We start from the raw sequence: 24,049 nt of genomic DNA, 5'->3' as shown, positions 1-24,049 counted from the left end.
TTGCCTTCCCATTTATATCCCTGAGTTTTGGAAGGATGAGCAAAAATGGATATGGTGAGGTGCGAGGGCTGGGTGGCTGGGGGGAGTCCCCGACCTCAGAACGGAGAGAAGGGAACGTGGGGTCCTGGGCTCTTCCCCGGCAGTGCGTGAGGATGCACACCCTGCAGTTAGGAGCCTGGCACAAGGCTTCCCCTGTGTGCCCACGCAAAGATGTAGAATCTGGGACACAGTAATCCCGCCTTTTTGACCCAGGAGGAAAGTCTATTTGTACAGAAATGCCCATTGCATCTTTGCAGAGACTGACCGCAGGCTGAGAAAACAACACTCCAGGTGTCCACACACCATGCAGAGATGCAAAACTCTTTCCCAGAGTTAGTTGGGTTAATAAAATTCTGGGTATTCCTAAAGACTGTGAGTGGCAGCCACAGATGGGCATTGATAGCAGTACATCTCAGGTGATTTTATCACTCCTTTCACTTGCCAAGTGGCCGGTCCAGGAGCAGGAGGGATGAGAAGAGACTTTGATTAAAGGAGTTGGCGGGGGGTCCATCTACCTGAGAAGTGTCTGAGGGGTGGCACTCTATGTTCAGAAGCTTGAGAAGGGTGCTGGCATCAAGGCTGGGATTCATCTGAGAGACGTAGTGGGTAAGGGATGTAGTGGGACTGGCGGTCCACTCGGTGTGTGCCGTTGCCTTGTGACACTGAGGCTGAAACAGTTCTGCACGCACATTCACGCCCCACTTCTTGCTAGCTGTGTGCTTGAGCAAGTTACGCGATCTCCATGAGCCTTAGATTCCTCATCTGTAAAATGGGTACAAATGTGCCTACCTCTTATCGGTGCTGAGGGGTCCTGTGTCACCTCCCAGGAGTCAGGACGATGACCTACCTACAGGATTACTTGTTTGTCAGGAAGACTGGAAATGCTTCACATTTCTAATGATATGAAAAAGGCTGAACAACTCCTGGCATATTCCAAGTAATCAATATCATTGATAAGTCATTTATTTAGGAGGCGAAGAGCACACTGGCCCCTTTCCTTCCCTGAGTCGGGAAGAGAGACAAGGGAGGAGGAGACCAATAAGGCATCAAGTCAGCTCCCACGGAGAGTGACTGAGGCTGAGTCCCTCTGGGGAAACTCAGGGAGCCCCAGAATAAACACAGCCTCAGAGTGAGCGCGTGGGAGGCGTGAGAGGGCTGGGGGATGCACGTGCCAGCTTCCAGCCATCACTGACTCAGGCCGCCTTCGTATGGCGCCCGGAAGTTAACTCTCTGGGTGCGGCACACACAGCACTCGCTACGGATCTACCAGGCTGGCAAAAACGCAAAGGCCCAACAGCATTAAGTGTTCATGTGGATTTGGAGCGACAGGAACGCTCACACTCTATTGAGGGGGGGTCGTCGCTACAGCCACTCTGGAAAACAAGCCAGCACTTGCAAGGGTAACTGGAAGATGCTCACAGAGTAGGACCTAGCAATTTCACTCCCAGGTATATGCACACCCTAAGCTAATTCTCGCACATGTGCATGGAGACAGGTTTGCAGCACCTAGTGAGGAGCTCCATTCTGCCCATGCCTCCAAGAAGGAAAAGGGGGTCCTTTATACCAGAATAAAGGGGAACTGGGCAGGCAAAACCACATGTCTTCTCCACAAATTATAATAAAAACTAACACTACGGTGACATTTGCACATTTTAATTCATGTAGTCCTCTCACCGACCCTGTGAGATAGGTACTATGATTTCCTCATCCTTGGGCGGGGAAACTGAGGCATGGAGAGATTGCTAACTACTTCAGAGGATTCTAGTGGGGATTAAATGGCTCAGTGGAAACAGGATGCTCAGCACAGGGCCCGGCACAAAGCAAATGCTCAGCAAATACCGGTGATTTCTGACATTGTCATCATCAGCCCAAAACTGAAACTTCCCCTCTGGCCGGGGTTCCGATTGTCTCGGAGGTCCCCAGCTGGCTCTCCCGGCCAGAACCGTGACGACATCGAACCTTCGCAAGCCTGCTTTCTCAGTAGCTATTTCTTGGCCCGGCTTGGACGGTCAGGGGTCGGCTGGTCCCGGAGGCTCCGCCCTCAAGTAAAGTTCAGGGGGCTGCAGGGGGGAGGGCTGGACTCCTGCCCAGCCTCACGGGCTTCCAGCCAGACCTGCGTGCCCCTGAATCCGGAGGCAGAAGCACTGCAGCCCCTTTCGGGTGAGGCAGGGCGGGGCACGCTGCACCTTCTGTTTTCCTGTCCCGCAGGGCAGCTCTGCCCGCCACTCATTTTCTTGGCAGCTCAACACCAGAGGTTCACTGCGGTGCTAAAAATAGGCTGTGTTTAGACGCTCCGAGGCTCCGCCTGGAAACATGGACTGCAGTAACCAAACGCCACCACTCCCGAGAACGGGGCCCTGGGCCTCACCCTTGTAGAAACTCCCGCTAGCCCTGGGAGGGAAGCGGGAGCAGGCGTCGTCTGCCACATTCCCCAGACGGGGAAACTGAGGCTCAGATGACCGCCAGCTCTGAGCAAGCACCAACTCCACCCAGCCAGTTGGACCCTCTCACTGACTCCACCCCAAAACCCCAGGAGGCAGATTCTGTGGTCAACCCCCACTTTACGGAGAGAAAACCGCAGCTCGGAGAGGTGACGGCACCTTCCAGGGCCCCGTAGCTGCAAGTGACAGGAGAGGATGTGGGTGTGGGCATGGTTTCCCACATGAAACGAATGAATGGAGACTGAGAGGCGAGGGGCTTGTGGAAGGCCCCCTGGAGCCCCCCGCCGGGGTCGTAGATTCGCGGCCTGCGGACTGGGGAGAAACTTCTCACCTGCCTCCCAGGTTGCCAGGGGGCAGGAGCTCACAGGAATGTGTGTGTAAAACCGTTAAACACTGTCCGGCATAGGGTAGGTGTTCAACAAGTGGCAGCTAGCTTTATTCTCCCCTTCTCTCTGGGGTAGAATTTCTGTCTGGAGAGAGAGAAAAGAGAAAGAGAAAGAGAAAGAGAAAGACTTGCGTGGGGAGAGAACGGTGCACGGACGGGAGAGGCGGGGAGGACTCCGGGGCTCTCTTGGGGAGGTAAGGCTGCGGCTGAGCAGGGGACCCGCACCCCTGTACCACCAAGACCTGAGGAATGCAAGGTGTCTCCCCGACAGAGTCCTGAATGGACAGTTCTCCGAGGCTGTCCCCGGGTGTCCTGGCACATGGCATGGAGCCATGGTCATAGGGTCAAGTCCTGATGGGGAGCCTGGACCCCTGGTTCTTTGCATTCACCTGCCACCAGTGTTTGCTGGTGACCCACACACACTACAGGCTGGGGACGACGCAGGGAGAGAAGACGCGGTCCCACCCCAGTGGGTTCAGGTTCCGGGGCGCCCTCCCTCCAGATGCACCTCTCCCACCTCCCCACGACTGGCAGGATGGTGTGGGCGGCTCAGCCAGCACCCCCTTCCCCGAGGAGCCCCCGTCCTCACAGTCCCTTCCTGAGAGGGCCCCCTTCACTCCCCACGCCACCGAAGCCTCCGTCTCTTGCTGTTCTCTGCCAGCTCCTAATGAGCTCATTATCCTCTTAAAACCCATTTGGCGCCCACTTAGAGAAAAGATGTGTTGAAATAGAAAAGAATGAGAAGGGAACAACAAAAAAGGACTAAACCCAGAAATATCCTCAGAGAGACAAAAAGCCACAGAGAATACAGCCGCCGAAATCGCTGCCGCCTCCATGGCAGCAATGTGCTCTTGAGAGGGCTTGGGGGGTGGGGGGGGAGGCGCTTCTTGAACACCTACTACGTGCCAGCCATTCTTCCTGCAATTTTTTATTTTTATCCTCACCCAAGGACATGCTTATTGATTTTTTTTTTTTTTTTTTTTTTTTTAGAAAGAGAGAGGGAGGGAGAGAGGGAGAGAAATATCGATGTGAGAGAGAAACATCAATTGGTTGCCTCTTGTACACGCCCTGATCCAACTGGGGACCGAACCCATGACCTTTTGGTTTACGGGATGATGCTCCAACCAACTGAGCCACACCGGCCAGGCCTCTTTCTGCAATTTTTAATTCAATCCTCCCAGCAATACAGTTTGGGAGTATCAAGATTCTTATGTTTACTTTACAGATGAGGCACCTCAGTTGGTACAAAGAGATGTCTTGCACCAGTCACACAGCGGGAGGATGGGAGAGGCAGGATTTGAACCCAGGTTGGCCTGCCTCCAGAGTCCACGCTCTTGCCTGAATGCCACTGGAGGGTTGGTGACCCCCTGCCCATCCCCACAAGGGCTGCTGGCCTTTCCTCATCCTGGCCCAGTTGTAAAAGCCGCTGGCATGCTTTTGCACATGGAATGCCACGGGATATCACCCGTTGCTGGAGACTTCCAAGCTAATTAGAAACTGGTCTTTCTAAAGTGACGGTGTGACCAGGAAACTTCTGTGGGTCCCCACGCATGCTGTTAGAGCACAGTTCAGACTCCAGAGATTGGTGTTCAAGGCTCCCCACAGTCCGGGCCTGCTCACTGCTTGACTGTGTTCCCACCGTGCCCTGAGCTCCTTTGCTCCTCCCTGAGGCGACCTTCCGCTGCTCCTTCACCCACAAACTGCCTCCTCTTGAGAGACCTGCCAGCTCAAAGACCCTTACTTTTCAGACCCTTACCTTTCTGGCCTCCCACATTCCAGGACTTCTTACCCCAGGTCCACAAACCTCCTGACTTTGTAATCCCAAATCTGGGAGTTTATGTACTAGGGCTCTTTTCTGTGCATATGTCTTTAATTTTCATCAGATTCTCAAAGGGATACAAGACCAGACTAGATACAAAGTTAGGAATGCACTTGTGAAATCCAGTGACCCTGGGTTCATACCCCAGCTGCTGCTTACCGGCTGTGTGACCCTGTACCTCTTTGAGCCTCATTCCTCACCTCTTCAAAACTGATACAGATCTTCCTCAAAGAATTGTTATGAGGATTAAATCAGCGTACTATGTGTTTATAGCAATGTCTAGCACATAATAAGTGCTCAACAAACATGAGTTATTAATATTAATTGCTGTTCTATATCTTACACATACATCTACTACAGGATTTATCACTGTCTGTCTAGTGTAACAATTTAGTATAGTGATCATTTAAATTCTTTCTCCCGGAGTACACCCTGAATTATTCATTTCTGCATCCCAAGCAAACACACAGTAGGCAAGAAACACATGTTTTTAAATGAGTGTGGAAGGATGGGTAGATGAATGGATAGGTGGAGAGTTAGATGGATGAATCTGTTTTTATAGTTCAGATGGATGGATGGATGGATGGATGGATGGATGGATGGGTTGATTAACAGTGGATGGAGAGTTAGGTAGATTGATGGATAGGTGGACAGATTGTGACTTAATGGATGGATTGGTGGGTGGAATGATGGCTGTATTAAAGAATGATGTATAAGTGGATGGACCAATGGATGAACAGAGTTTGACCCCATAGGAACATGGATTTTGGGCTGTTTTATTCACTGATTTATTCCAAATGCCCGGAACAATAACTGGTGCATAGTAGGTGCTCTGCACTTAGTTCCTGAATGATTGGGAATGCCTATGGAGTACTAGCCGCTCTACCTTGAACCATAGTTAGATGTCCATGCTACTGTCTGGATTAGGAGGGGCTGGCTGTTAACCATACAGATGGCCCATTGGCTGACAGTTGAATCCCTGTATTGACCAAGGTTGTCATGAGGCCCCCTGCTGGCAGTCATGTGAAACAACATCAGCCAACTGGAGTTTTCTATTTTCTCATTTACCTTCTATTTTTTTCCTGGTGATGATCCTGAATGTTTACTCTTAAAGCAGTGGTTCTCAAACCTTTATGCTCATTACCATCACCTGAGGGCACCCTCTTACACCTGTAGGTTTCCCCTCAACCAGAGGTTCTGGTTGGAGAAGTCAGGAATCTTGAACCAGGTGAGCCTGAATCCAATGCTTCTCAGACCACACTCTGGGGGACCCTGTCAAAGGGCGAGCCACTACTGGTCATTGGGGAGCAGCGGCGGTGAGCTGCTGCTGCTGCAGGGACCATCTCTGAATTCCCAAGTGAAGTCCAGACCATGTGGGGAAAGGATAGACTCAAAAAGGCAGTGGCGAAGAGCAATGGGTTTGCATTTGTACCATCATGGGTTCAAATCCCAAGGCCACCACTCACCAGCTGTGTGGCCTCAGTTTCTTCATAGGTAAAATGGGGAAATAGTTACCTCCCACAGGAACCTGGGGAAGAATAAATGAGATGACACAAGCAGAGGGGTTCCCACAATGCACGGCACACCATAGTGCATGACTACATTGCTAAGTGACCCTGGTTTCCTTTCCCTCCTGGGATAAAGGAGCGGGACTGTGGGTTTGATCTCTTCCTAGTGCGTGAGCCCTGCGGGGGAAGGCACTTTGTCTCTCTCATTCACAGCTCTCTCCCCAGCATGTAGGATCGTGCCTGCTACACATAGTAGCTGCTCACTAAAGTTTTGTTAGGAAAAAAAAAATTAATGAATTTGATCTGGTTCAATATCGGTCAGGTCCCGCAGACAGTTCAGTGAGGACCTAGGGAGTACTTTTTGGACTTCAGGTAACCCACAAATCACTGTGTGTTTGGCAAATATGTAGGAAGTGTGGGCACAGGAACCTGTGGTTGTCTGAGGTAAAGCTTGTCCCCACACCAGCACCCAGTAGGATTCAAGCCCCCAAACTCCCCGTGTGGTTTAAAGGAAAACGCAGGTATTCTGGGCTTCCATCCAACTCTCCTGGGTGCTTCGGGCCATTGCTTTACTCCCTCCTCTGTGCTCTGCCCCTTGAAAATGTTCCAGCGCCTTCGAGCCCTGGCGTCTGTGAGGAAGCGTCTCACACCTGGTCTGTGCTGTTTTGCAGGTGGCAGCCCCGAGCCCTGATGCGTGACCGGATGGAAACCGGCCTGCTTCTGTCTCCAGGAGGTGGACACACCCCGCTCGGTCGCCCGCTGGGAGAGAGAAGCCAGGACCGGTCTCAGTGAAGTGAGCCAGCCTGACGGCCGAGGGGCCCAGAAAGGACAAGGAGGGCTTCACAGCTGCCGGGGCCTGCAGAGTCCTCCTCCAGTTTATATTTTCAAAGTTCCTCGGGAACTCTCTGAGGCGAAGAACAAGATGTAGGAAAATGGGACCTACTCCTGGGGATCCCGAGCCTCCAAACTCCTTTTGTGGCCCGAGGAAGCTCGCCTTTACCTCGGGACAGCTGGGGAGCTCCGCCCTCGGTTCTCTCGGCCTCAGCCAAGTGCTAGACTTGCCCTTCAGCTCTGGTCCTGGCAACCACCTTCGCAGAGGGCACCAGCCTGCAGACCCCCAGGGGTTCCGTCCCTAAGGGGAGCTTGGGAAAGGAGGCCTCCTCTGTTCCCTCCCCGTGTGTCCCCTCCAGCTAAACCCCAGCAAGCCAGTCCGGAATGATCCGGCTATGGCCAAGCTCTGGTTCAAGTTCCAGCGGTACTTCCGCCGGAAACCTGTGCGTTTCTTTACCTTTCTGGTGCTCTACCTGACGGCCGGGAGCCTCGTCTTCCTTCACTCTGGCTTCGTGGGCCAGCCCGCCGTGTCCCAGAACCAGGCCAACCCGGCCGCCGGGGCCCCGGCCGAGGGCGCCGAGCTGCCCTTCCTGGGCGACTTGCATCTGGGCAGAGGCTTCCGGGACACGGGCGAGGCCGCGAGCATCGCCCGCAGGTACGGACCCTGGTTCAAGGGCAAAGATGGCAATGAGAGAGCCAAACTGGGCGACTACGGAGGAGGAGCGTGGAGCCGAGCCCTCAAGGGGCGGGTTGTCCGGGAGAAGGAGGAGGAGCGAGGTAAGAGGCGTGGCTGCGGAGATGGGAGGGGCGATGATGATGATAAAATCCCAGCCGTCGGTTCTCAGTGCTTAGTAGGAAACAGCCAAAGAATAGTTACAGCTGAAGACACACAGGAGGTTTCATTATCACCTCCATTTCGGAGGAGAAAACTGACACTCAGAGATTTAAGTAGCTTGCCCAAGGTCACGCAGCTTGCACACAGGCAAGCATGGATTTGAACCTCACATCTGTCAGAGTGCAGTCTGACCCTCCCCTGCAGCTCTTACCAGCCCTTGTTAAATACGCAGGGAAATAAAAGCAGCTAGATCTATTCAGCACTTACTACGGGCCAGGTACTGTTCCAAACACCTTCCGTGTATTGAATGATGGCCGCAACTCTCTGTGGTAGGTGCTATTATTCCCATTGTAAAGACGAGGAAACTGAGGCACCAAGAGCCCAAAGTTACATAGCTAGCATGTGACAGAGCTTCTGCTCCATCTCCCTGCCTCTGAATCCACCCTGCTGGCTCCCTTGGGGATGGCACTTGGGGGACAGCATTGTCGTGGACACATTTTCTTGCATTTTGTTAGACTTTCACAGTTGAGAAGGGCTTGAGCAAGGAGCATGATCTTAGGCCCAGTTAACAGATGTGGAAACTGAGGCCCCAAAAAGTGAAGACACTTGCCCAAGGCCACACGGCTGGTAAGTGGCCGCGCTGGAGTTCCGATCAGAGCCGTGTGGCCTGAGTGCTCGGCCCGAGGGCTGTCTCCTGGAGTCCACTGACATCCGCTGTGTAGCCAGCACGCGGGGGAGGACCCCCGCCCGGGCCCTGCAGTTCAGGAGGTTAACATGAGTGGACATTCCCCGAGATTGGCAGGACCCACCGCCAATCAGGACAGAAGGAAAACCTCCTGAGCCTCGGGGTTCCCTGCCACACGTCACACTTCTACTGTGGTTCGACTTGTGGCAAACCCTCTCCCCCACCGTGGAGAGAAGCAGGGCTCATGGAGGGGACTCTTCCTGGGCAGCACATTCGCCTGCGGCAGCCCCGCCTTGCACTGGCTCAGGAGCCATCCACAAGCTCGTGCTTCCACGCACTGGAATTGCCTAGAATTCAGCCTCTTCAAGACCCAGCGTTCACAGGGAGGTGCTGGTGAGGCGGAAAGTGGCAGAACACATTAGGGGACTGCGATGCATACTCCAGCTCCACTGCAACTGGCCATGGGCCCAGGCAAGTGGCTTCACCTCATCAGGCCTCAGTTTTGTCATCTGTAAAATGGGGATGATGGCTCCTCCCGCCCAGGAGTCTCCTGCAAGTTCATTAAGACTGTGGTTATGCAAATGCCTAGCATGATGCCTGGCACATAGTAGGCTCTTAGAGGTGACTGAGAAATTCTCATGGGTCTGCCCTGGGAAGGGACCCCATCTTGTAGACACAAGGGAGGGGTGAGGAGCTACGTGGATGGACATGGCTTCTCTCTCCAGCATCTCCACTCACCAAGTCCCATCTCACGCTGGCCCCTCCAAACCTCGCCTGGTACTTTGCAAGCCCCAGAGACTGTCACAAGCCTGCACTTAGGGCACGCTCCCGTCATACTTAGGATAAAGCCCACGGCCCAGCTCTCTAATCTCACCTCATAAGGCTCCCACCCCCTCACCGCACCCTGCCCCACTATTCTCCTTGCCCTTCATTGAACACACCAAGCCCAGTTCCACCTCAGGGTCTTTATATAGGCAGGTCCTTTCATCTGGGATGCTCTCCACTTAGATCTTTGCATGGCTCCCTTGCTCCCTCCCTCCAGGTCCCTGGCAAACCTGGCCTCCCCACAGAGGCCTTCCCGGGCCATCCTAACTAAAGTCGCCCCACCTCAAACCTCGTCACAACCCCGTTCTCCAGTTTTATGTTTGTCCCGGCACTTACGATTCCAGGCAAATATCCTGTTCACGTGTTCATTTCCTTGTTTACAATCTGCCTCCCACACCAGACTGTCAGCTCCATGGAGGCGGGGATGCTACCTGTCCCGGTCGCCTCCGTTCAATCAGCGCTGGCCACAGCACCTGCCACAAAGATGGCGCTCAGTACCGACTTGTGAAGGAATGAGTGAGTGAGTGGGCAGATGAAGGAACAGCTACCCCTCCACCCACAGCACCTCCAAGGGCTAGCGCGACGCTTCCTCCAGGTCTCACTTAACTCACTTGCGGGGAGTTGTCCCGACCCTTCCCCCACCCCGAGACTTGATCACATGCTCCTCCTCTGTGCTCCATCGGGGCCTTTATACAGACGGTAATTGCCTGTGGTTTGTCAAGGTCCCCTGACAGCACACGAATTCCTCCTGGCATATAGGATACCTGTAATAACATGTAACACTAATAACAACCCCAGTGTGTTATGGGAATGGGACGCTGCTGCCACCACCAGCAGTAATTATTGCCATTTCTTGAGGACGCACTTTGCCAGCCACTGCCCTGTTTGCTGTTTACATGGTATTGCAATGTGATGGCATATGTCCAATGCTTAGCACATCTCCTGGCTCATGATAATAGGTCACCTAATAGTTGCTGTTACTGTTAGTTGTAGTAATAATAGCTAATATTAATGGAATGACCGTGTTTCATTGCCCTATTTAATGATCACAACAACTCAAAAAGTTAGAGACTTATTGTTATCCTATTTCATAAACGGAAAAAATTAAAACTCAGAGAGAAGCTATTTACCCCACACAGGGTACACAGGTAGCAAGTGGAGGAACCGAGGTTTGAAACAAGGTTTGTTAAACTCCAAAGCTTGTGAGCCTTCCTTTATACCAAGCTAACCACGCCCTCCCCCCCCCCAGTCCCCAAATCTTACATATTTTATAAAATGTAAAGAGAGAGAAGGAAGAGAAAATAACAAAGGAGCCCGCGGCCCAGAGCTCTCAGCAGGCAGTCTTTGGAATCAGTTGGCATTATTAAGAAAATGCAAATCCCGCCTGTCCTTGATTAACTTATTCAGAGTTCAGCAAGCAAAGACAACATATTAGATTAACGCTAATAGAAATGAGAGGCTTCTCCAACCTGCCGCTAAACACGTCTGGTGTTCCTCTGAAGCTGCCTGGTGCGCTGCTTGAGGCAGTGATGCCGATGCAGGACTAAAGCTGTAAAGGATTCGGAGCCCGTCATGGGGCAGGAGCGGGGAGGCAGAGCTGCTCGGGGCTGGGCTGGGGCAGGGGCTGGGCTGGGGCAGGGGCTGGGCAGGAAGTCTGACTCCGTGGGTGAAGCTGGCACCTACCATGTGTCAGTCCCCTGCTAGGTCCTTTACCTCCGCCAGCCTAGAATGAGACTGGTGCTTTGAGCAGTCAAATCTGGGTTCCACTCCTGATTCTGCAGCTTGCTGACTGTGCTACCTTGGGCAGGCCACTTCACCTCTCTGAGCCTCGGTTTTCCCTTGGGGAAAAGAACTGCTTAATATTAGATGGACGTCATAATGATTGTGTAGGGTAAATTGATGGCACTTAGCATTTTTTGCATCACATGATTTTTACAGCTTCGGTGAGGTAGACACTGTTACTAACTACCTCTTACAGGGAGGAAATGCAGGCACAGAGAGGGCAAGCAACCTGCCCAAGGTTACACAGCTGGAGGAGCGGGGTAAACCAGTATTTCAGCCTAATCACCTCACTTCTCGGTGCACGGAGGGTGCTCAGCACAGTCTGGAAAGAAGAATGAACTTAATATGTGCTGGCTATTATTATTAATTTTGTAATTCTGCAGAATACACAGGAGCACAGGGGTGATGTGACTTGCCTAAGGTGACACCACACCAAAGTGGGCATCTTAAAGGACCACCTTCCAGATGGCTGAGAATCCCCGGCAGGAAAATAACTATTTCTTGAGTCTCTCTACTCTGTCCCAGGCCAGGTGCTAGGCACAAAGCATTATTCTTACACAGAGTCAGGCTTAACAACACCCTTTGTATGGATGTCCTAATGCTGCCATAATAAAGTGCCATGAACTCAGTGGCTTCAAGCAACAGAAACCTATTATCTCACCGTTCTGGGGGATGGAAGTCCAAAATCAAGGTGTTGGCAGGAGCACGTGCTCCTAAAGGCTCTGGTCCAGGCCTTTCCCCCAGCTTCTGGTGTCGCCAGACACCCTTAACAGTCCTTGGCTTGCAGCTCGTAACTTCTTCAGGGTCTGCCTCTGCTTTCACATGACGTTCTTCTTGTGTCTTCAGAGAGTCATCTTCTTTCAGGTAGGACAGCAGTCGTACGGGACCGGGGCCCACCGGACTCCAGCATGACCTCATAACTTAACAAATGACACCTGCAGGGACCCTATTTCCAAATGAGGTCGTATTCTGAGGTGCTGGACTTAGGACTTCAACATACTCTTTTTTTGGAGGGGACGCAATTCAACCCAAAACACCTCTATTTTTATTCCCCTTTTAGTGTCTCTGGGAGCTTGAGTGATAGTGCAAGGCGACTGCTGTGCCAGGATTTGAACCCAGATCCAGTCGCCTCCCAAACTGTCCTTCTGGTAGACTCTACTGCCTCCTGTTTGTACATCTCCTCACACACAGGAAATAAAAGCAATACAAATTAGTCATGTTTAGCTACCCTTTTAACAAGTTACCTTTATTGAAGAGAGTAACATTTCTTGGAAAGGAAGATTAATCGAAGCAAAAGAATAAAGGAAAGGAAAGAATACACCACCATCAGGTGAGGGGGGCGCATTTTCCCGGACGCCCGCGCTCTCCCGAGCTCACCCCCGGCTGGTTTCTGTGCTTGAGATAAATAGTCCGGCTTGGGCAACCTCACCGTCTCGGCAGTCGTCGCATAGCTGTGGAGACGAGTGGTAGACCAGGGGGATTCGGCCATTAATCCACCCTCTCGTGGCCGGTGACTTTGTGCGGCTTCCTGGCCTGACCTCCCCTCCTTCTCTGAGGGCTCTGCCACCAGGGCAGGATCTGAGGGCAGGGCTGCGGGAAAGTGGCTGAAGTGGGCTGGCGGTCACCCCACTGGTGAGCTCAGGGGAGGTAGAACTCCAGGGACAGGGACGCCCGTTTGTCACAGTCGGCACTGAAGGGGCAGTTGGGAGACATAAGGCGCGACCCGGGACAGGGAGGAAACCACCTTAATACCCTTCCCCTGACCAGGGGAGCCCAGCGCGTGCATCCAGCCACGGTATGTAACGTGGACATGTGTCTCCAGAGCATTAATGAAGGGCCATGTATCTTTTTATCCCTCCTGTTCCTAGAGGAGGAAATGGAGGGTCATCTGTCCATGCAACAAGTGTTTGAGCACCTGTTACAAGGGACATCTCATCCTATGCCAGGCCTGGTGGAGAGTTAGGGAGGGGGTGGGCCAGCATGGCAAAGCCCAGGCTTTGGCGCACAGGGACCTACAGTTGAATCCCAGCTCTTGTCCCAAGGGACCGCCCCTCCCCCATTCTCCCTCCAGGGAGGTCTCTCTGGGGAGGATGGAGGTGCCCTCCTACCAAGCGGAGACCCAGTGTTGTGCGTGAAACAAAGGAGCAGACAGGCCAGGCTCGGAGTTGGTCTACACCCTCACAGCTGGGTAGCCCCAAGCAACTCAGTTTGAGAATCAGCACATCAATCAAGGGACAAAACACATCTTGAACCAGCTTAAGCTAAAGAAGAAAAGATATTGGGACTTGTCACCAAACTATGGAAGGGCTGGATTTTTAAATGAATGATTTCTAGCTCTCTTTTCTGCTTGTGTCTGCCTTCGCTTGCTGCTGCTTCTCCACAGAGTGACTTTGGTGCCAGGGATCGTGGCTGTTGGTAGCTCTGGGCTTACAGAATGCCAACGTCATATCCCAAGGAAAACAGATCCTCCCACCCCCCTCTGCTTTAATCTACAGGAATCCAAAGAGCGGGGCATGTGTTCTTCCCCAGAGCAATCAGTCACTGGCTGGTGGGAGAGGCAATAATGGCTGGCCCTGCTGAGGTCAGCGTCTTCCTGTGGCCAAGGCGGGTAAAGCCTGTTAATAAGAGAAAGAGAGGAAGAGGGTGCTTTGAAGGCACAAGCAGCACATTACGGTCCACCCCTTCACTCCACAGTGAACACGCCTGTGACATACGCTCTCACTCCTGTTAATTTGATCATTAAAAAAATCTCATCTAACACAGTCTACTTTCCTGCCTGTAGCCAAACACACCTACCTTCACTGTGAGGCAAGCCCAGTTCAAATCACAGCACATTCAGCTCCAAGCCCTGCGTGTCTGGGCCACAAGCACCCTGCCCTGCCAGGTGCCAGTGTGGCTGTTCACTGCCCCAAAGACTGTGGGCCAGAAGGAGGTGAAACTTCCCCAAAAGTCAATGGCTGGAAGCTAGACCTGAGCTTACCTTTTAGCTGAGACACGAGTGTAGGAACTTGGGCAGATCACATAGCTTCCAATTCCATTTAGAGAAGAGTAACATGAAGTATCATGAGTGGTTACCCATCATAACATAGGCCATAGGCCAAAACTAAGATCGCCGCAAGGGAGACAGAGGTAATGGGTTAATCAGAATGGTTTTAGTGTTGCATTTTAAAAAATTAGGCTTGGCCCATAGTAACATAGACAGCATGTTGTAAGTGCTCAAAACACAAGAATTCTCTCTCTTTCTTTTTTTCTCTCTCTCTCTCACAAACTATTGATCTATGACAAGGACCTCCTTGCTGCCAAAATAACCTTTTCCCCTTTCCTCTCTCCCTCCCTTCCCCTCATTCTTACCCCGCCCTCCCTACCTCCTTCCTGTTCTCCTCTGTCTCCCTCCCTCCTACTCCCTCTCTTTTTCTCCTCCTGCCATCCCATGATGCACCCCTGGACACTCTGTCCTCCAGAGAACTGCTGAGCCGAAGCTGGTGAGCACCCCTCACCAACACCTCCCATAGGCATCCTCCCAGCTCAGGTGTGAACGTCACCCATGCCCCAGGGCACAGGGCATGATTCCATCTGTGACAGGAGGGACATACACTGTTGAACAAGCACAGCAACAAGACACGGGCTTCTCTAGAGCTGTCACCATCTGATGTGCCCACTCCAGGGAAGCGATCATTCTTATAAAAATGGACTGTTCTTAGTCGACCAAATCACCTCTGTCTTTCACAGGAAATTCAAGGTGATGGAGGTCGAGGTGCATCTCCAGGGGAGCTGACAAATTCTGCACTTAGCAGGGCGGCACTGAGGAGCACAATGTCTGCCCCTCTGCCAGACCCTGCTCTGCACTACTAGCGAGGGGGGCAAGCAGCCCACAGCGTAAACAGACAGCAGCCGAGCCAGGGAAAGTGACGAGCGGCACGTGGTATTGGCCTCGACCGTTCCCTGTGAGGGCCATGGCAGTCTGAGGGCTGACTGGGTCCACGGTCCAACCTCCAGCTACTTCCAAGTAGAACAGAGGAGAGAGCCCCGGTTTGGGGTCCCACGGACCTGGATTTAAGCCTTTGTTTTGCCACCAGCTAGCTACAGGTTTCGGGCTCCCCCTATTCACGTGGGTCATTGCAAAGATCCCCAGAGTCAGGGAGAAGCAAGCAGTCGTTCAAAACATAGGCCGGAGTGCGTGGGCCCAATCCTGGCTCCGCACGTGCAAGCTGTGTTTCCTCGGACGAGTGACTTCACATCCCTGGGCCTCCGCTTCCTCTTCTGAACAGGATGGGATATTAGCACTCATCTCGTAGGATCATTGTGAAGATTCAATGTGTAAGGCGCTTAGCGAACTCTGTTCAAATTAATCATAATACCTGTAAGAACACCTGGGAAAGGACTTTATAAATGGTAAAGTGCCATTTTCATGTGTGAAAATAACTATTTACCATGAAGCACAGGAATACGTGTACTACTTTAAGAAAATGGAGTGCATGGTTTCAAATCGGTTGGCTGTTTTACGTAATTTTAAATTTTCCTTTGGATGGAAGCATTCGCTGGGCCCACAACAGAGGCACACGGTGAAGTACGCGTCCAGCGCTGTGAATGGCCAGCTTCTCATTCCACTCACCTTAGCTTCGTGCAGGACTGTGGTAGAAACATGTACACAAATCATTCCATTTGAACCTCACTGGGTTGGTATTTCCATCCCTACTACGAAGAAAACTAGGCCTCCGAGAGGTGAACTGGCCTGCACTCACGAGGCCAGTGCCAGAACGTTACAAAAGTGAGCGGAAGACTGAGGCCTTGAGCCCAGCATCCCTTCCGAGGAAAAATACCCGAAGGCGTCTTGTAGAAATGATAACGTGCTGTCAAATGCCGGGCTCTGCAGAGCTGCCCCGATGTGGGTCTCATCTGCTGGGCGCTGACGCAGTGGCCTTGGCTTGGATTCCTGCCTGCCCACTTGTCACCTGTAGAGCCCAGGGCTTTGACCTTAACCCTTGCCACAGAAGGGTCCCCTCCTCTGCTCTGCCAGTCCCCACTGCCCTTAGGGACCAGGCTCTACCAATGCACACGACTTTTAGTCTCTCTTGTTTGCTTTTCTGCTCATAGGAAGAAACTGGTACCAAAAAGCAGTAAGGCCACATGGCCAGGGACACCCTGCTTCCTCCTGTAACCCTTTCACCCTTGACCCCGGCCAAACCTGACTTTTCTCCTCTCCCCAAAGCCAAGTACATCGGCTGCTACCTGGATGACACCCAGAGCCGGGCCCTGCGAGGCGTGTCCTTTTTCGACTACAAAAAGATGACTGTCTTCCGTTGCCAGGACAACTGTGCAGAACGGTAGGGCCCCAACGTCCCAGGCTCTGCTCACCTCAGACCCCGTCCATCTCAGGTTCCTGCCTGTGGCATCCCTTCCCTTCCCCTGGAGGGTGTGATGGAGAATGAGCAGGTGGCCACGAGAAACAGGTGTTGCCAGGGTGCATGTGCGTCAGTGTGTGCGTGTGTGTACACGTGCGTGCAAATGAGCAGGATTGTGTGGGAATTGGTCTGTGTGAGACTGTGCCTAGGAGTGAATTTACAGTGTGCAGTGTACGGGGTCAGCTTGGTTACATTTATGAGCGTAATGCCAGCACGTAGCTGTCTTTAAATTCTAATGGCTGTGTGTGCAGGAATGTGAATGTGTGGGCAGGGGCCCGGAATTGTGCCTGTGCGTGGGGAAGGCAGGAGTGGGGTTCCTGTGCACGCAGGGGTGAACCTGTGAGCAGGAGGCTTGCGAGGTGCCCTGGGAAAGGTCAGGGGGAGCCTGGGAATCGGGTACTTAATGGCCTCCCTGCAGAGAAACGCCTTGTTTTCTCCCAGGGAAACACTCACCTGCACAGACCATGCTTTTTAATAGAAGAAGAGAGTGCTTTTGGGGGTTGGAATGTGCACTGGGGAAGGGAGCTGCCTTCCTAAGAGTGGGTGAGCCCCCAAAGGGCTGGTGGGCAGGTTTGGGACCCTCGCCCTTCAGGGGAACCTCTGCATCTGAGACACCTCTGCCGATTTTTATCCACCACACGGGAGGGTGGGACCAGCTGGTTCCACATCTCTGCCCCTCCCACCAGTCCCAATGTAGCTTCTTCTTTATACCCTTAGTTAGAGGACTTCTCTCAGCTAGATGTCAGGGGGTTCTCAAGGATGGTGGTCCTGTAGTTTAGTTGTAGTTTTGATGTGGTTGTGGGAGGAGGTGAGTACCACATTTTAATTGATTTTTTTTAAAAGAGTAAGGGAGGGAGAGAGAGAAACATTGATCGGTGCCTCCTATACATGCCCCCCTGGGGGCTGAACCCACAACCTAGGTATGTGCCCTGACTGGGAGTCGAACCCACAGCCCCTTGATGTACGGGATGATGCTCCAACCAACTGAGCCAGCAGCCAGGGCCACCTACAGAATTTTAAAAACTCTCACTGCTCAGGTCTCACCTGGCCCAATCAAATTAGATCCTTGGGAAATGGGAGCCAGGTGTGGCATTTAAAAATACGTTCCCTGGATGATTCTAACAGGCATCTCCTCTCAAGAACCACTGATGGGAGGGTTTCTAGGCCAAGCAAAGTCATCTAGATGTTTCCGAGGGCAGTGAAGCACTGGGAGGCTTTAAGCACTGAAGAGGTGTGATCTGTTTTAATTTTCGAGAGGTCCTTCCGGCAGAGGTGACAGCAGTGATGTGAGGGGCAACAGCTCAGGGGTGTGCAGAGGCCGAGCCTGGGGGGTCTGTCTCTCCTGCCGCCCCCTGAAGTTCAGGGTGAGGGCCTGAGCCGGCAGCTCTCACCGGTTCCACCTCGCGCGACGCGTGCTATGCCCGCGGCTCCCTGAGGAGACCTCGTCGTTCTGGGGAAAGCCTTGGACGCCCCCACGGGCGACAGGGCTGAGCAGGGCCCGCCCCGCAGGCTTCCCGCCAGCCCGCCCCCTGCTGCCAGAGCCAGCGACACGCTTTCCAGCTGTTCACAGAATGCGCGTCCAATAAGAGTCCTTTTTAGGAAAAGATTCCATGATGATGGGGAAAAAAAATGAAAACCTTGCGGTGTCTGGATTTTTTGGCTTCGGGGGAAGGAATCTTTTGCTTGGCTGGATAAGCGACTTGGTTTCGCCATCTTCCAAAGGGATGAGCGGGTCCCTGCCTCCTCCCCTTGCTCCAGCTCCTCCCAAGGGGACATAGAGCATCATTCCTAGGGGACGTTTCCTGGAATCAAGGGGCTGGACTTTGCGGATATATTTGGCTCATTGCTGTAGGCAGGGAGCAGCAAGAGAGTGAGGTGGGGTGGGGTGGGGTGGGGTGGGGCCACAGGATGTGGGCCGGGTGTGTGTGCGTGGCCTTGTGCTGTAAGTGTATGCAGGTAGGTGTCAATGTGGCCATGGTGTGTCTGTGTGGATAGGTGTATGGGGTGTGAGGCGTCAGGTGGGGATGAAGGAAGGTAGGTGGTCCCTAGGGGTCATGGTCCCAGAGCCCTGCCGTCCCCCAGGTCTCCACACTGGGTGAACATCCCTGTCCCCGAGGTCTCCATGGTGGCAGCTGCCCTGGCCTGACAGCAGCCTCCCCCAGGGGTTACCTGTACGCTGGGCTGGAGTTCGGTGCCGAGTGCTACTGCGGGCACAAGATCCAGGCGACCAATGTGAGCGAGGCCGAGTGTGACATGGAGTGCAAGGGCGAGCGGGGCAGCTTGTGCGGCGGCGCCAACCGCCTCTCCGTCTACCGGCTGCAGCTGGCCCAGGAGTCCGCCCGCAGGTGTACGTGAGTTGACCCCTGCCCCCTCTGCGCTCCTCCCCTGGCCAGCGGGGCCTGGCCCTCGCCTACCTACCTGCACGTCTGCCCCGCCCTTTCCACAGGTCCCCGTCACTCCCGTGCCCTTGGATGCCCTCCACGGCTGCCACAGTCTTGCCCCAGACTCGCCTCCCACCCCACCATGCAGGGCCCTTTGATCCAGCTACCTGGGGTGTTTCCACCTGCCCTGTCCTCTCCCACCCTGAGCTGCCTCCTGGACCACCTGCACCCCATCCGCACCTGTCTTCCTCCTTAACAAACTGAGCAAGAGCCTGAGCTTGGCCCGTCCCTCGGGATTTTCTGAAAGCAGATGGTCTCTAACAATGATGACAATGATGGTAACAATGATGACAGCAAACAATGCATCTTTTCTAAGTGCCTTATGTAGAAGAGTATGCCTAATTCTCACACTGATGCTGGAAATCAGCCCTGTTAGTCACCTACTCCCATTTTACAGATGAGGAAACTGAGGTTCAATGTCGCATAAACAGCAGAGAATTTAAACCAGTTCCAGAGCCTATGTCTTTCATGCTAAGCCCACTGCAGGTTCTCTCTCATTTACCTTCCCTACAACCTTTTCAGGCAGGGATGTTACCACTGCGAATTTTGCAGTGAGGAAACTGAGGCTTAATGAATTTAAATAAACTTGCCCAAGGCCACAGCCTAATTAAAGGCGATCTTTAGACCTCTAGAAAGAGCGATAGAGGATCCTCCTGGTTACCCCTCTGATGCTGTCAGGAGACACACAGGAATTTGCTAACCTGGGACCAGCGCTTCCCAAACTTGAATGTTGCCAATGAACCCTATGGGGATCTTGTGAAAATGCACTGCAGTAGGTCCAGGTGGGATTCTGCATCCTTGGGGAGCTCCCAGATGACACTAGGCTGCTGGTCGGGGGACCACACTTTATAAATAGTAAGGCCTTAGGCCCCTGTGGAGTTGACAAGGCCAGCCCGGGAGGCAGGCTTGACTTGGCAGAGCTTCACACCTGCCTGTACGCAGAGAGAGGTCTCTTCCACGTGAATGCCCTTGCTTATAAAACTTCATCATTGGTGAGCTCGATAATGTGTCATGTTTTTCAACTGCCATGTTTTTGATGCCCATTCAGGCTTTGCTCTGCAATAGGGTCAAGCAGGCTACCAGTTTGCCAAGGGCCCATTTCTGCAAAGGGATGCCCCGCCCACCTCCCCATGGGTCTGAAAGCCCGGCTGGCAGAGGCAGCGTGTGAAATCCAAGCTGCAGAATGTTCACACAGCAAGTTCCTGGGTTGGCCATTCATGTAACAGGGCTTTAATTTGATGGCAGATTGATCATCCTTGTCACTGAACTCTTTATGCCAATGCGTGTGTTATTTTGATGGTGACTTTGACCATCTGAAGAGATGGCTTTGGCTTTGTGGGTATTTAGAGGGAAAGCTGCTGCCACTAAAACATCCTCGTGGATGAGGATGAGCCAGATGACAAGAGCTGGGCTGCGTATGTCACTCGCCAGATACTAACCAGACATTGGTTAATGTTCAGGTTGGCCGAACTACTAAGATCACCTGTAATAATGACATGCTCATTGAGCATCAAAGATTTTTCAATAATCTGAAATATGTCTTAACTCACAAAGACTAGGGTGGTTGCCAGTGAGCAGCCCCTAAGGTGTCTGGTGGGGACATAGGCCCAAGACCACTGGGCTCTGTTCAAGCAGGGAGGGTATGTACGGGGCGTTCTGGGGACACACTCGCAGGAGCCAAGGGAACAACATCTGGGCTGTGCCCTACTCTAAGGAGGTGTCTAGGTGAAAGGGACTGCCATGCATTCTAGTCATGAGCAAACGTCCAGGGCCGGCAAAGATCAGGGGTTGAACACCGTGTAGGAAGCGCCTTCCCTGCTGACGTCCCATTTCACAGTTTTGGAAACTGAGGCCCAGAGAGAAGAAGTGGCAAAATTGAGCCTCCTTGGGGAAGGCCCACAGAGTAGGGCTGTTTGATTGGGGCCTCGAAAGACATCAGATTTTGCCTGGTGGAGAGGAGGAGGATAGCCGGACTCCAGGCAAGTTGCCAAGAGGTGGGAGAGATCTAGGCACAGAAAATAGTGTGCCGAGCCGAGAGGTAATTTCAGGGAGCGGCAGGCAGGCGTGATTTTTCAGAGGCCACGGTGCCTCTGAGGGACTGGGAATGGGCTAGAACCCGGGTCTCTGGCCTCTGGTTTGAGAACTCACAACAGTGCTGTAGACACCTGGACCTCTTGCACTGGATTCTCTTTTGGGAGAATTTCTTTTTTTTTTTAAAGTCTATGTATTTATTTACTTTTTTCCATCACCATTTATCCTCCCTGTACCCTCCCCCACCGCCACGCAACCCTCCTGTTCCCCGCCATCACCACACTGTTGTCTGTGTGGGAGAATGTCTTAGCTCCAGCTTAACTCCTTCTTCCCCTGACACCTGATTTCTCCTCTTATTTCCTGACTCTAAACAATACAGAATCCCCAGTGTTTTGGCTCTGACCTGGGGCACCCCTGGCTTCCCGTTCCTGGGCTCTGATTTATACACAAATAAATGAGAAAGGGAGGCTTCCAAGTCACTGGCACATGACACTAGCTTGGAGTCCATCAGTCAAAGAAACGAGCAAGCACTGCAGGAAGCAGGTAGGATGGGAACCAGATTCCATTCGGAGATTCATTCGTTGGAATTAACACTGTGTCATAAGCACGTATCCCTGAGCAGAAGTACAGAACTCTTAATGATTGTGAGGATTCGAAGGACTCCTTGGTACCTTCCAAGCCCCTCTCGGATGGGTGGGGGGTGGCCCCCCTCCATAGGGAGGTGCTGGAATTCTCCTCCAGTCGCGAGAGAATGAAAAGGCTGGCGGTGCCTATGTCCACAGGCACCCTGCTGTTCTGCCTTGACATGGACTCTCAGGCCCATGGACTCTTTGCCCTCGTTACAAAAGAGCCGAGAAATGGACTTCCTTCTTGGTTGGGTTACATTTTTCACAGCAGTTTGCTAAATGTGTCAGCAAGTGTAGCTCTCCTCGCAAGGGCAGAGACCTGCCGGTGATGTGAGAACATTACGGCTTTATAGGATGCTGCAAGAAATACCATTTACCTGAAAGATTCTTGCAAGATTTCTGTTGCAAGGCTCGTTAGAACGACGCAGAATATACACCTGTCACGCCCATGGGGTGGCTGTCCGTGGTGCTGACCGTCCTCTGGGCCTGCCTAAGGCCCCGGGCTGCGACCCGCCCTCCCAGGGCTCATCCCTTTTCCCTCTTGCGTGTGTGTGTGTGTGTGTGTGTGTGTGTGTGTGTGTGTTCCTTTTCTATCTTGGTGAAAGTTTTATGAAGCTAACACAATCAACACAATCACTGGAAGAAATAGATCCTTGGCTTACAGTTCACAATTCACTTAGTGGATTTTGTGTACTGTTGTTAGTTCTGACAGGGCTTTTTTTTTTTTTTTTGTCTTCCAAAGTGAGAAGGGGGTTTTGTTCTGCACTTGTGATTTATGCTCACTGATCCTCCCTGCTAACCACTGCTGCTGAGGGGAGCCTCGGATGACCATGGAAAGTCACATCTTGATGGATAGACCAAGTCTAACTCCTCCTTTGCGAGGCCTGGAGACCTCTCCTTGCCCTTGATGGATGTCTGGGACTCCTGAATTTTATAATTCACATGGGCCTTCATGAATTATGCTGTGTAGAACCAAGGAGATGATAACTAGAAGGTCTAGAAGTTTTTTCTCCTTTTCCCTCATGATGGGGGAGAATGGGTCAACTGTTCCCCTCTAACCAAAATCCAGGAAGGCTATGGGGGCAATTTGAAATCAGGCAGACATTGTTTCTACATCAGCTCCCTCGCTTACTTGCTGTGTTGACTTTGGCCAAGCCATGTGTTCTCTCTGAGCCTCACATGCCTCGTCTGTAAAATGGGGACAGTTCTAGCCTTTGAAGATTGCTGCGGCCACCCAATAAGGTAAAAGCGAGAAAGCATCCAGTGCAGTGCCCATGATGGAGTAGCTGTGATCCCCGCCCCCTTCTTCCTAGAATGAAAACTCCTCAATTCACTCCCAGCAGCACCCAACTCAAGCTATTTGAATTCCCTCAAGCCCACAGGAGCCTTTGGCGGTGCCTAAAAATGGCTGGTTTGAATTCTCTCAGACAGACTCTTTGTGTAATTCAGTCTCTCTCTGATTACAGTAGCTGTTAACAGCTCCCAGCTCACTGCCTTCCTTCCTCACCGACATCTTTAATGCGGTTGAGCTTGGCCTAATTACCTGGGGGGTGGTGGCCTCTTTCACACCAAGGAGGACTCTGCTGGTGCCTGATGACATTTTCTTCATTGTGTGTGTGTGTGTGTGTGTGTGTGTGTGTGTGTGGTGCCCCAGAACAAAGAGATGATAGGACTTCAGAGATACTTGCAGCTGACTCTGTTCTTCATCTGCCCCTACCAAAGAGAGTTGACAAACAGTTGCTCTGTTCCCCTCTTGCTAATAAAAAACCCAAGCAGCTGAGGTCATGCACCATCTCAGCTAGCCTGGCAAGGAAGTACTGACATTGTCAGAATGTGGAGCACGGGCTTTTGTGATCTCTGGACCCTTCCTGGGGGGCCCGAGGGGGTTTCTGGGAAAGTCAGGTGGCTGGCATGGCATCTCTGCAGCTCAAGCATGTCAGAATTGGGCAGGCCCCCTGCAGAACAGCAGAGGGCTGGAAAACTGGGATGTGATGTCACACAAGATTGGGATCAAATCCCAACTCTTTTCCTCACTAGCTGTGTGACCTGGAAAAGTGAATGAGTCTTGGACCATCTCAGGGTCTCTGCCTGCAGAACAGTATAGACTGTGGAGAGGATCAACTGAGATACAGTGTGTGGAACGCACTCAGCACAAATGACACGTAGTGATCAGCTGATGTTATAACCATTGCTGTCATTCGTTAGTAAGTGCTGGTCAATAAGAAAACACCACTCAGGGTCACCATTATTGCCCGTGGGCCGCATACTGCACAGCCAGACAGGCTGTGGGCTGTGAAGAACAGTGGCCCCAACTTCTGTGCAGGATTTCCCTTGTGGATTAAAAAATGCTCAGAGACCCAAGAGAGTGTAGGTTGGGTTGCCCTAGAGATGAGAGAAAT

At 52.5% G+C, this 24,049-nt stretch overlaps 1 protein-coding gene across 2 annotated transcripts in view; it reads left to right on the top strand.

The window, feature by feature from the left end:
* The window catches only part of WSCD2 (WSC domain containing 2), a 92,734-nt gene that overhangs the window by 43,311 nt on the left and 25,374 nt on the right, over positions 1-24,049 (top strand). For both annotated transcript variants that reach the window (XM_054593966.1, XM_054593968.1), the window contains exons 2-4: positions 6,864-7,800; positions 16,360-16,474; positions 18,715-18,899. In XM_054593966.1, coding sequence (XP_054449941.1) covers positions 7,419-7,800; positions 16,360-16,474; positions 18,715-18,899 — 682 coding nt within the window. In that variant the 5' untranslated portion in view covers positions 6,864-7,418. The remainder of the gene's footprint in view (positions 1-6,863; positions 7,801-16,359; positions 16,475-18,714; positions 18,900-24,049) is intronic.

This window comes from Pteronotus mesoamericanus, unplaced genomic scaffold, assembly GCF_021234165.1.
Source record: "Pteronotus mesoamericanus isolate MK-2021 breed Mesoamerican mustached bat unplaced genomic scaffold, CSHL_Meso_final scaffold_507, whole genome shotgun sequence".
Classification (NCBI taxonomy): Eukaryota; Metazoa; Chordata; class Mammalia; order Chiroptera; family Mormoopidae; genus Pteronotus; species Pteronotus mesoamericanus.
Note: the sequence above shows the minus strand (reverse complement) of the source record. Positions and strands in the feature narration are given on the sequence as shown.